This window comes from Lissotriton helveticus, chromosome 6, assembly GCF_964261635.1.
Source record: "Lissotriton helveticus chromosome 6, aLisHel1.1, whole genome shotgun sequence".
Lineage (NCBI taxonomy): Eukaryota > Metazoa > Chordata > Amphibia > Caudata > Salamandridae > Lissotriton > Lissotriton helveticus.
The window spans coordinates 991,465,335-991,478,470 of NC_136067.1; the positions used below are offsets into that span (position 1 = coordinate 991,465,335).

At 50.8% G+C, this 13,136-nt stretch overlaps 1 protein-coding gene across 1 annotated transcript in view; it reads left to right on the forward strand.

Moving 5' to 3' along the window:
* LOC144763228 (ADP-dependent glucokinase-like) overlaps nucleotides 1-13,136 on the forward strand; it is a 157,223-nt gene that overhangs the window by 124,385 nt on the left and 19,702 nt on the right. The window contains exon 5 of the mRNA XM_078648624.1: nucleotides 8,824-8,960. Coding sequence (XP_078504750.1) covers nucleotides 8,824-8,960 — 137 coding nt within the window. The remainder of the gene's footprint in view (nucleotides 1-8,823; nucleotides 8,961-13,136) is intronic.

A 13,136-nucleotide genomic window follows, 5' to 3' on the forward strand; every position in this document is an offset into this window, starting at 1 on the left:
GCTCCCCGTCGCGAAGGTCAAACCGAATATCCTGACGGAAGTTTTTAAACCGCAGTCATGCCCCCAGGAGCCTCTGCTGCCGTTTAATGAGGCCCTGACGGATGTCCTTCTGGGCACCTGGTCCAGGCCCGCCTCTGGTGCGCCGGTTGACCGGAACGTTGCCAGGCGTCACCGTCCCTGCGCGGACGACCCTGCCTTCCTGTCCACCCATCCCTCCCCGGAGAGTCTGGTGATCCAGGCCTCCACTTCGCAGTCCGCATTTCCGTCGGCTCCGCCCGACCGGGAATCAAAGAGGTACGACCAATTTGGAAAAAAAGTGTTTTCCTCTTTGAGTGCTGGACTGCGGTCTTGTAACACCGCGTGCCTCTTGGGCCGCTACACCCACTCCCTGTGGGATACGGTCGAGGAGTGTTTGCCGCAATGCCCCCAGGAAGTGCGGGACAAGCTCACCCGGGCCTTTGTTGAAGGCCGGGATGCGGCGCGGTACTCGATCCGTTGTGGTCTGGACACCACGGACTCACTGGGACGGGCCATGTCCACTACGGTGGCGATTCGTCGCCATGCCTGGCTGAGATCTGCCAACTTCTCACCAGACGTCCAAAATACGCTTATGGACATGCCATTTGATGGCAGTCGCCTATTTGGTGACAAAGCGGACCACGCGCTGGAGCGCTTCAAGGACTCCAGGGTCACGGCCAAGTCCTTGGGTCTCTCGACCCAGACCCAGCGCCAGCAGACGGGTTCGTTTCGGCCCTTTCGTGGCCAAGGGAGAGGAGGTCCCACACGTGCTGCCAGCCACGCGGCGCAGAGCGCTCCCCAGCGCGGTGGCGCCCGTGGTTTCCGCCGTGGTGGCGGTAGAGGCCAGCGTCGTGGTCAGTCCACGCCTCCCTCCGCTGCGGCATCCAAGCCTTCCTAGTCCGAGCTTTCGGGCTCACGTGACGCCAGTGGGTGGCAGGGTTCGCCATCACCACTCCCGCTGGCGCGCGATAACATCGGACAGGTGGGTGCTGCAGCTTGTCCGAAGGGGCTATGCCCTCCCCTTCGAGTCCACTCCTCCAGCCATGCCACCGCAGAACCACCGTGTGTCGGGGGACCACTTGACACTTCTGCAGGAGGAAGTTACGGCCCTCTTGGCCAAGGGGGCCATCGAGCGCGTTCCTGGGCCAGAAGTAGGGTGTGGTTGCTACTCCCACTACTTTCTGGTACCCAAGAAGGACAAGGGAGGCCTGCGTCCTATCTTGGATCTACGGAACGTCAACGGCTTCCTCCGGAAGGAGAAGTTCAAGATGTTGACTTTGGCTCAGGTCTTGGCTGCTCTAGACCCACAAGACTGGATGGTAGCGTTGGACTTGCAGGATGCGTACTTTCACATCCCCGTCCTGCCGGCCCACCGGCGTTACCTGCGGTTCACGGTAGGCCACGAGCACTTTCAGTTTATCGTGCTCCCATTCGGCCTTACCAGCGCCCCACGGGTGTTCACGAAAGTGATGGCGGTGGTCGCAGCTCATCTGCGCCGGTTAGGGGTTTCAGTCTTCCCCTACCTCGACGACTGGCTGTTGAAGGCGGGCTCGCCCCAGACAGTCGTCCACCACCTTCAGATGACGGCAGACCTCCTGCACGAGCTGGGGTTTTCCATCAATGTGCCGAAATCACACCTGTGTCCCTCTCAAAAGCTCCTTTTCATCGGAGCGGTTCTCGACTCGGCGCAGTTTCGGGTTTACCCTCCGGAACGGCGGGTCCGGGATATTCAGGCTCTGATTCCCATCTTTCAGCCGTTATCCCGGGTTTCGGTCAGGTTGACGCTGCGGCTTCTGGGGCTGATGGCCTCCTGCATCCTTCTGGTGCATCACGCCAGATGGCGGATGCGGGCTCTGCAGTGGGACCTGAAGTTTCAGTGGGCCCAGCATCAGGGCAACCTATCCGACCATGTCCTGATCTCGGAGGGCACTGCGAGACAGTTGCAGTGGTGGCTTACGGACCGCGATTGGGTCAGGGGCAGATCCCTCTCCCTTCCCCAACCGGAGCACGTGGTTGTGACGGACGCGTCCCTCCAAGGCTGGGGTGGCCACTTGGGAGAGGCGGAGATCAGAGGCCTCTGGTCTCCGGCGGAGTCCCGGCTCCATATCAACATGTTGGAGCTGCGGGCGATTCGCCTAGCACTGAAGGCATTCCTCCCCTTTGTCAACGGGAGTGTAGTGCAGGTGTTCACGGACAACACCACCGCCATGTGGTACTGCAACAAACAGGGCGGTGTGGGGTCGTGGACCCTTTGCCAAGAGGCTCTGCGCCTCTGGCAATGGCTGGAACGTCAGGGCGTGACTCTGACGGTTCAACACCTGGCAGGTTCTCTGAACGCCAGGGCGGACGAACTCAGCCGTCGGTGCTCGGTGGATCACGAATGGCGTCTGAACTCGGATGTGGCGAGAGGCCTCTTTCAGCAATGGGGAGAGCCTTGGTTAGATCTATTCGCCACAGAAGAGAACGCGCAATGTCATCAGTTCTGCGCGTTGGAGTTTCCAAGACGGCACTCGCTCGGCGACGCCTTTCGGCGCGAGTGGAGTTGCGGTCTGTTGTACGCCTTTCCGCCTATACCACTTCTGCCCAGAGTGCTGAAGAAGATCAGGCGCGACCGGGCCCAAGTTATCCTTGTGGCTCCGGACTGGGCTCGAAGGTACTGGTATCCCGAGCTACTCAGCATGACAGTCGGTCCCTCGATCCGCCTGCCCCTTCAGGAGGACCTTCTGTCGCAGCAGCAGGGGACGGTCCTCCACCCGAACCTGTCCAGTCTCCACCTCCATGCGTGGAGATTGAGCGGCGACAGTTGAGGCCATTTGACTTGCCTCCTGAAGTCTGTGATGTCATTCTGGCAGCCAGGCGTCCCTCCACAAAGTCGGTATACGCCTGCCGGTGGAACAGATTTGTGGCATGGTGCACAGCAAAGGCTGTGGATCCCCTTTCTGCCCCTCTGTCTGAGGTTCTCCTCTTCCTCCTTTCCCTTGCCCAGCAGGGCTCTGCTCTGGGCACTATCAAGGGCTATCTTTCTGCCCTTTCCGCCTTCTTGAGGCTACCTGATCAGCCATCTTTGTTCAAGTCCCCTATTGTGTTAAGATTCTTAAAGGGCATCACGCACATGTATCCTCCAACTCCGTTCGTGATGCCTCAGTGGGACTTGAACCTGGTTTTGACTTTCCTGATGTGCGCTCCCTTTGAGCCCCTTCATTCCTGTCCTCTCCGTCTTCTCACCTTAAAGACGGCCTTCCTGGTAGCCATCACCTCTGCCAGGAGAGTGAGTGAGCTCCAGGCTCTTTCTGTTCAACCTCCTTTCTTGTCTGTTCATCCTGACAAGGTGGTTCTTCGGACCAGACCTTCTTTCCTGCCCAAGGTAGTCTCTGCTTTTCACATTGGGCAGTCCATCACCTTGCCCTCCTTCTTCCCGCCTCCGCATCCTTCAAAGGATGAAGAGCGGCTCCATCGTCTGGACCCAAAACGTGCGCTTTCATTCTATATGGATCGCACACGCCAGTTCCGGGTGGATGACCAACTGTTTGTTGGCTACGTGGGTGAGAAGAAGGGAAGGGCGGTACAGAAACGGACCATCTCTCGGTGGGTCGTCCTGTGCATCAAAGCATGCTACTCTTTGGCTCGGAAGGAGCCTCCTGTTGGGCTGAGGGCCCATTCCACTCGGGCCACGGCGGCTACTACTGCCCTGGGCCGGGGAGTCCCTTTGCAGGACATTTGCCAGGCGGCCACGTGGGCCTCGCTGCACACCTTTGCGAGGCACTACTGCCTGGACAGTCAAGTCCGGAGGGATGGCTTCTTTGGCCGTTCGGTCCTCCAGGACTTTCTGGTGTAGGTTGTATTGGTTCGCAGACCCACCACCGGGGTTGGTATTGCTGGGGTATCTATTCTAAGGTAAGGAATCTAATACTAACCTGTTTCTTTCAGATGAACAAGTTACTTACCTTCGGTAACGATATATCTGTAAGAAACAGTAGTTAGTATTAGATTCCTTACCGCCCCGCCCATCCTCCCCGTTCTGCGAACTGATACCTAGGGTTAGGGACATCCCTTTCAGGGCCCTAGTTTCAAATGGCACCAGTGTTGGTTCTCACATGGCTCTGCGTGTTCTGGCGCGGAAAAGCTGTGTGCAAAGAACTGACGTCAGCGCGCGGAGGCGGCGTCTATATACTCCAGCGACGTCATCACGGCGCACGACGCCGACGACGCGGAGCCGCAGGGGACGCCTGCAGACGACGCCTACCGACGCGCAGGGGTACTGCTACGCAAAAGTTTCCGGATCCAGACTGACGCCTGGGGATATTCTAAGGTAAGGAATCTAATACTAACTACTGTTTCTTACAGATATATCGTTACCGAAGGTAAGTAACTTGTTCTTTAAGAGCGGCTGCCCACGCCGCATTGTCCCGTGTTCACCGCCGCAGCCCGGGAGCCCTGAAATCCGTTGCCGGGCCGCTGCCAGTTGCGACCCGGAAGTCCCGCCTCCTGACCCCCAGGGCCGCGCTGCCATTGGCGGCCCCGGCGGAAGTCAGGCGGAGGGAAAGGAGACGAGGCCAGGCGGGAGACCGAGGACGTCTGCTCCCGTGTCTGCGAGGCTCCCGAGTGAGGTGAGGAGCCCCGCGCTGCTCCAGCAGCAAGACACCCGGTGAGTGCCTGAAAGGAGGGAGAGGGGCCGCGGGACACATTGCCGGTGTCCGCCCCTCCCCCATAGCGCGACCTAGCGCTTGTGACTGTTTGGAGCCCCGAGGCTCCTGGGGGCATTTCTGATTCCTGAGTCCCCCGTGGGGGACTCCAACGATCCGGGGCACATTTGTTCTTGAGCCCTAGAGGCTCCGCCCGCATTGGTTCCCGAGAGCCCCGAGTGGCTCAGGGCACTTTCTGTTCTTCGAGCCCAGCGAGGCTCCCGGCCACATTGTCTTTGAGCCCACGAGGCTCTCGCCTCTATTTAGTTAGAGCCCACAGGAGGCTCTGGGGGCATTTCATTGGTTTAGAGCGCTGGAGCTCTACATTGCCTATTTTGCTTTGCGAGCCACAGAGGCTCTAGGGGGACACAGGCAGCTAGTTGGCTGCAGCCCCGAGGCTCCCAGGCTGTGTCTCCCCACATTGTTCTTGAGCCCACCTGGCTCCAACGTTGCCTACTCGCTATTCACAACTGTCCAGCACTTAGTGGACAGTTGCTACGTTTAGGCTTTTGTGTTCTGTGCTGCCTGCGCAGACCTCCCTGACACTGAGACTCAGGGCATTCCGCCCCTTTCGAGGCCAGTTGGCCTGAGGGACATTTTGAGTGTTGTGCTACATGCACCCCGCGCATTGTGATTTCTTTGCTATATGATTCTTGCGCAAAAGTTCTAACCTGCACCTCTGAATGTGTTTTAATGTTACATGTGCAATTCTTGTTTATTATTACCTTTGCTAAAAGTGACCTGCTTAGGTAATTCTTTATGTGTTTATCCCCTTTGCTAAAAGTGACCTGCTTAGAGGATTGTTGGTGTCATTACCTTTGCTAAAAGTGACCTGCTTAGGTAATGCCTTGTTCTTTTATTCCCCTTTGCTAAAAGTAACCTGCTTAGAGGAATGTTGATGTTTGATTGCCTTTGCTAAATGTTACTTGCCTAGGTGATTATTTTAGGTTTCCTTCCCCCTGCGTGATTTCCCTACAGAGACTAGGGTGGCGTAGGAGGTGATAGGTTTTCCTTCCATAGGTTTCCTTCTCCCTGCGTGATTTCCCTACAGAGACTAGGGTGGCGTAGGAGGTGATAGGTTTTCCTTCCATAGGTCCTGATGATAAGGTCCTAGCTCCCTGCGTGATTTCCCTACAGAGACTAGGGTGGCGTAGTAGGTGATAGGTTTTCCTTCCATAGGTCCTAGCTCCCTGCGTGATTTCCCTACAGAGACTAGGGTGGCGTAGGAGGTATTTTCTCTTTACCAGTAGTTACTGGTTGTATGCTACATTTACTATTTCTGTGTTACAGTCATTGTATGTTGATGTGCTAAAGTGTTATACCTACAAGTATTATTTCTAACAAGTGCATACCCCTGACAGTGGTCCAGGTGGCCCTGTCCTGTACATAATCCCTTGTAAATCTTGCCCGTGCCTGTTGGCACATTGTAAAGTGTGTGTGTTATCTAATGTGTTCTTATTATTATAATACAAAGGCTATTTTTGATATAACCTTGTGTGGAGTTTCCTTTGTGGTGGGCCTTTGGTTGTTGTCGCTGGGGTGCGCGCGCAAACGCTTTACACATCGCCTCTGAGATTAGCCTTGCTGCTCGCGCCACGTTACCTAGAGGGTGAGCGGGGGTTATCTTGGTGTGTGACTCCCTAGCCCTGACCTTAGAAATGATGATCCCTGACTGACCTCGACGCGAGTCTTGGCCGGCCAGGGTCCCGTTTCTAACAGCGATGTACTACATTCAAAAGCAGGGGGGCACCCACTCGCCACAGCTGTCTCATCTGGCTCAGGGCATGTGGCGGTGGGCCATTCAGAGGAACATCTTCCTCATGGCAGAACACCTCCCGGGCAAGGACAATCAGATGGCGGATCTGCTCAGCAGATACAGCCATCAAATGCACGAGTGGGAGTTACACCCATCTGTACTCCACCCTTACTTCCAGCAGTGGGGTCATCCGGAGATAGACCTGTTTGCAACAAAAGAAAACGCAAAATGCCAACACTTTGCCGCCAGGTTCCATCACCCACAGTCGCAGGGGAATGCGATATGGATGAACTGGTCAGGCAAATTTGCGTACGCTTTTCCGCCAGCCCCTCTGATACCGCTGGTGGCAAGAAAGCTAAGGCAGCACGCGATGACTCTCATCCTGGTTGCTCCAACGTGGGCTCGCCAAGCATGGTACACCACGTTCCTCGAACTCTCAGTGGTGCCGCATCAAAGACTGCGCCTCACGCCCAGACTTTTAACGCAGAACCATGGAGAAATTCAGCATCCAGATCCGCAACAGCTTAACCTGGCGATCTGGCTCCTGAAGTCCTAGAGTTTGGATACCTTAACCTGCCTCCAGAATGCATGAACATCATCAAAGAGGCAAGGAAGCCTACTACCAGAGCATGCTATGCTGCAAAATGGAAGCGTTTTGTCATTTACTGTACAGACAATGACATCAACCCGCTAGATGCATCTATCCCTAACATCATTTGCTATCTGCTACATCTTTACAAGTGCAATCTAGCGTTCACTTCTATTCGGATACATCTCTCTGCCATCGCAGCTTATCTTCAGAATAGGCAGCATCTCTCTGTCTTCAGGGTGCCTGCCATTAAAGCTTTCCTTGAAGGTCTGAAACGAGTCATTCCTCCAAGAACACCGCCAGCTCCGGTGTGGAACCTCAATGTGGTCCTCACCAGACTGATGGGACCACCATTCGAGCCACTGCACTCGTGCGAACTCCAGTTCCTAACGTGGAAAGTAGCTTTCCTAATTGCTATTACGTCACTGAGGCGTGTTAGTGAGCTGCAAGCGCTCACAATCCAAGAGCCATTCATTCAGATTCATCCAAATAGGGTAGTGCTACGTACTAACCCCAAATTCCTTCCGAAGGTGGTGTCACAGTTTCATCTCAACCAAACTATTGACTTGCCGGCATTCTTCCAAAACCCGCAAACGGTGGCGGAAAGAATGCTCCATACGTTAGACGTACGGAGGGCGTTGATGTACTACATAGACAGGACACAACCTTTTAGGAAAACAAAGCAGCTTTTTGTTGCCTTCTCACCACAACACAAAGGCAACCCTATTTCCAAAGGAGGAATAGCCAGGTGGATCGTTAAGTGCATCCAAATCTGTTATCAAAAGGCCAAGCGCACTTTAACAATACCCCCAAGGGCGCACTCCACACGCAAATTGGGGGCATCCATGGCTTTCCTAGGGAACATTCCTTTAGAGGACATTTGCAGAGCAGCCACGTGGGTTACACCACATACCTTTACAAAACACTACTGTGTAGATGTGCATTCCAAGCAGCAAGCTGCTGTAGGACAGGCTGTTCTCAAGACACTTTTTCAGGTTTCTGCAGCTGGCACGGGCAACCGCCGCTGATGGAGGGACTGCTATGTATTCTATGCTAAGATATGAATTTAGCAGCCCACATGCCTCGAACTGAATATGCTACTTACCAGTATGCATCTGTTCTTGGCATGTAGGGCTGCTAACATTCATATCGCCCACCCTCCTCCCCGGTGCCTGTCGCAGCTGCAGATATACTATTGTATTCAATCATTAGCATGGACATCCTTTACACCTTTCACTCCATCTTCTGCCACAATGGCGTAAAACAATCTGGGGATGGAACCGATGCCCATGCGCACTGTAGTCCAGGGGAGGAGCCACCTATCTCAGGATACTTCGAAGACTCTTCCAGGACAACAATGTGCGATCATCCGGACCCAACACTAGGCGGCGATCTAATGCTAAGATATGAATGTTAGCAGCCCTACATGCCAAGAACAGATGCATACTGGTAAGTAGCATATTCATTTCTGTGACACTTGTACATTGGGCCACAGCACTGCTTTATTTTCGTCACTTATGATTTCCATTGCAGGTTGCTCAGTCTGGAGATAAAAGCTAGTAGGTATCTTTGTCAAGAGGAGTGTGTACTACTGTATCATTGAACATAGGTACCAGTGGTCTATTGAATTAAACTTCCTGTTAATGAAATGTCTAGTTAAAGAGTTTGTCCAGCGAATATAATGGAATATGACAGGTTTTGTATCAAAGCAGTAACTCTAGACATTGCTTTCTGGACATTTTTGCGATGTATTAAATGATACCTATTCCTTCTTTCAGATACATAGTGCACAGTGATGTTCATAATCCCTTGATAGATTCATTGGAAGAATTCAGGTTACATCTTTCCAGTTTTAGACCAGATGTGCTAGTTATTGGTGGCCTTCAGATGATGGACAATTTCCCTTTTGAAGCTGGTGAGTAGGTCATATAGTGTTATGTGCATAACTTTCCTGTTTAAAAAAAAAAAAAGCTCTTATCTCCAGCTACAGGTGAAATACACAACTACACTTTTCACCTTTCCCGGTTTGAAAAGAGATGCATTTCTGAAAACTGGGTACCCCGCAGAATCAGAAAAAGGGTAATGCACACAACCAGTACTGGTTCGGGCCTGGCTAGATTGACCGGTCACCTACTGAAAATTCATAAGACAATGAATTAAAGCTATAATTTTGTACCGAAGTGCACGCAGCACTCATTCCATGCATTGACACTGCCTTCAAACAATATTATACCAATCTGCCCAGATGTTGTATTACATCAGCAAGTGCGGATGTGAAACAGATTCATTGTTGTTTCTACAGCTGCTGTAGGGTGGGCAACAGATTTCATCCCTCCTTACGTCATTCATTATGCCAATATATTTCTTCTAAAGGCACTGCATGAGAAGTCTGACTCCTTGTGCCCTCTCCCTTGGTTGGATGTCTTCCATGTTAAAGGTGAAACTTACAGTTGCAGGATGTAATGTGCTGGTTGTTAAATATCCAAGACTGGATAAAGGTGCCACACATGACTTAGACCACTTGGCAGCTGTGCCAACCGAGATGAATGTTAGTCTGCTGGCGAGCTGGGAAAATAATCTGTCTAACCATTCACATCCAGTTCATTACTCATCCATCTAATCACAGTGAGTCACCAACACACCCATCTGTTTATTGTATCCCATACCTATGTATCCACCCACTCAGATCTCCATCCATCCACTCATGCTTTAATACATCTCATCTACCCTCAACCTTACTTTTATCATAAACTCACCCATGCATATACTACTCACCCTCACCACCTCCTCCTCCTTCGCCACAGTAATTACACCATGATCTTTAGTCTCCCTACAGAACTTCCAAGTTAAAAGTTAGCTCAGTATTCTCCCATCCCTCCAATATGGCCGACTTCCTCTTCCCCACCTAAGTCCTAAAAAACGAACTGCAACTAGAGCTCCTGTTTTTTAGTTTCTGCAAACTAACTTTGCAAGTTGCTTCTTTCATATGTGCAGATAAGTGGGGGATAGATGTTTTGCCGTAGCAGACTTGTGGGTCCAGCGAGGTTGAGGTATTGTTGTACCACACTCTGGAACCTACACATTTTGGGGCTTTTTGTTGATTTTACCACAGTTTTTTTTTGTTGTTGATATTTCACATTAGTACCCACAGCGCTCCCCTTTACCTGGAAGACCTGCTTGAGCAGGCTGTGGGGAGCGCAGTTGTGCTTCCCCAACTTCTTTGTTGAGTCTGTGGGTGTTGCATACCCTGCTGAGCGCTCTCCATGAGTTAGCGTTGTTGGGTCAGTAGGCAAAAATACAAAATCATTCACAAAAAGAAAACGAAAAATACCGGTTCCGGGCACAGTCCTCCTTGTGTTCCTCTGATTGTTTTCCTCTGATTGTTTTCCTCTTTTTGTGTTTCCAAGAGAGATGAGCACAAAAAAGCTGCCTTCTCCCTCCACGAAGCTCGATGGACACCTAATTGAGCTTAGATCAGGTGCAGACAAGCCTCTGCTCCTCCTATTGATCTTGGGCGGGACATGAAAGAGAACAAAAGCAGCAAGCAGCCAGTGCCGCAATTCACTTCAGGCCGCGCCAGGCTGTAGCAGCAGAGCGAAGAGTGAGTGAGTGAGGGGAGGGAGGGAAGGTGTGAGCACCATGGGCAAGCTGACTCAGTGTTCTGACAGCATCCCTCGAAGAGTCATGCTGAAAAAGCATTTTTTGTGTTTTTGGTCTTTTCGACCCAGCTGGGGAAGGTTGTAATCGGCACGTCCATTTAAGAAGACCACCCCCAGTCTCTGACTTGAATTTCGTTATGCTGGAGCTGAGGAGAAAGGGGGGTTGTGTGAATAATTATTCTTTTATTCTATTTTTCAAAAACAACCCCCCAAAAATTTGCATCTGTAACTAATCCACTCTGTCACTTTCTGTAGCAAACAAAATACGTTTTTTTGCTTTCAGTTGCGCTGCGTTGAGTACACGGTTGGAGCGCTCAAGGAAAACGAAAGGGAGAAAGGCATAAAGGGTGAACAAATGGAAGCAGGGTAGCTAAATGAGGGAAACTGATACAACAACTCACAAAAACGCTGATGGTGACAGATGGTGTGGCATAATAGCATGAGCTGAGGACTTTGGAACTGGGGAAGCAGGTTTGATCCTCTGCGTTATTCATTTCATGTGTAATAACTCCCCAAGTGGCGCCTACAAAGTAACGCAGAGTTGCACATGGCACCATTGAAACTGGATATTTATTCATAATTGATTGCATTTCATAGCAGTGGGAAGTGCTCGTACATGCCTGCCCAGTAAATCTTAACCACCAATTCATGCTATTATGAAATGTTTGCAACACTCTCTACCAATGCACTTTGCACCCGCACCCGTCTCCACGCCTCACAGAAGTCTTGTGCTCCTCGATGACATCACTGACTCACCACACACCCTAAACAATTTCCAGCACTCACTTGCTAGGAAGCCTGGCAGCTTGCAGTGCAACTCTTGAGGCTTCTCGGCGTTTAGAGGAGGAAGTGAGCAAGAGGCAGGACAAGTCTCTGCGTCAGCTCAAAATCCTGTGAATCTGGGCAAAACACTTCCTCTGCCCATGCCTACCAAATATGAATGTGTCCTTGTTAAATGTACTTGCTGCTCATGTAAAGCACTCCAATACCTTCGGGTCAATTACGAGGTATAGAAGAAAAAAAAATGGGGAGAAAAAAATTAACACTGCCAGGCAGCAGGGGAGAATGGGGGAGGGTCTACATGCAAAGCGTGGGGAACTGACGCAGTATGTAAACAATGAAAGAAAAGGTCTCCGCCAAGCACGATATTTGTAAACTTGTGAGTTGACACCAAAGACTTTAGTGGAACAAAAGGTGCAACATGAAACTAACAGGTAAATTAAGCACTAAATTGCCAATAAATCATCAAACTAAAAACTGTTAACAATATTGTTTGAGCTTCTTGCCATTTCAAATAAATTTCATTTGAAAATATATTAAAAAGCAAAACAGCATCTTCTTAGGTTTTGATTAAGAAGTCCAGTGTCGGGGTAATACTTTTCTCCCACGGTATCCACTATACTCCCTATTCCATTTCCACAGCACTCCAGCTATTGAGGTGCCTGTAATGTTAAACAAGGAGACAAAAGAGATATTTTTTCTACATTGCTACTGATATACGAGACAAGCAGCGAGGGGAAGGTGGGAGGGGCAGCTGGGAGCAGCGACTGGCTGGGGGGGCAGGGCGGGGGGGGAGTCCTGAAAGAATTTTAAACATCATTGTACGGTTGCATGAAGGGAGTTTTGACAGGACACTTACACTCTTTTCTTCTATATTTAATAATTGAACAGAGTACCTAACCAATTGTGTCAAAGATTCCCCTTTATTAGCTGGACAAAAAATGCCTAGCCTGTTTTATACTGATGATGCTAGCCAAAACTAAGATGGGGTTGCGGAACCTAGTGAACAGCTCTTGTGCATTTTGCAAAGGTTTAGGCTGGGAAGTCAATGTGGCCAAGACCAAGCTAATGGTATACGCAACAAGCATTGGCATAGCCAATAGGTCTTGCTTTTGGGACCTTGTAAGTATTTAGTTATGGACCACAATATCCTTGGTGCAACAACATCAACCGTTGCATGGCTAAACACTTATAAGGTCTCAAAGGTGAGACCTATTGGCTATGCCAATGCTTGTTTTTTAATCCATGTTGCACAGCAGCTTAACTTCTGTGCAACATGCAAAATATATTGCAAAGCCGATAGATTTTGCATAGGCAAAACATACTGGCAGTGCTTGTTTTAATTGCCTCTCACACTCGGCGAATATGTCGTGATAACTGAACGTCGAGACCCATGAGTTTAACTGCAGAGAGACTGTAAGGTAATGAGTAGTGTCCAACAAGTTGTGCACTTGAGGGCCGTTAAACAGGAGAGTCAAATGCCACTGCAGTGATGAAAAATAGGTATGTATGAACACATGATGTCTGCTTATTACACAAGATGTTCAAGTACATATTTCGAGTACGTTACACAGCGATGATCAAGAACACAGGTTTGTGCACAAGCAACGACTGCCGTTCTGGGCACAGAGGAGAGTTACTGCTCCTAAAAC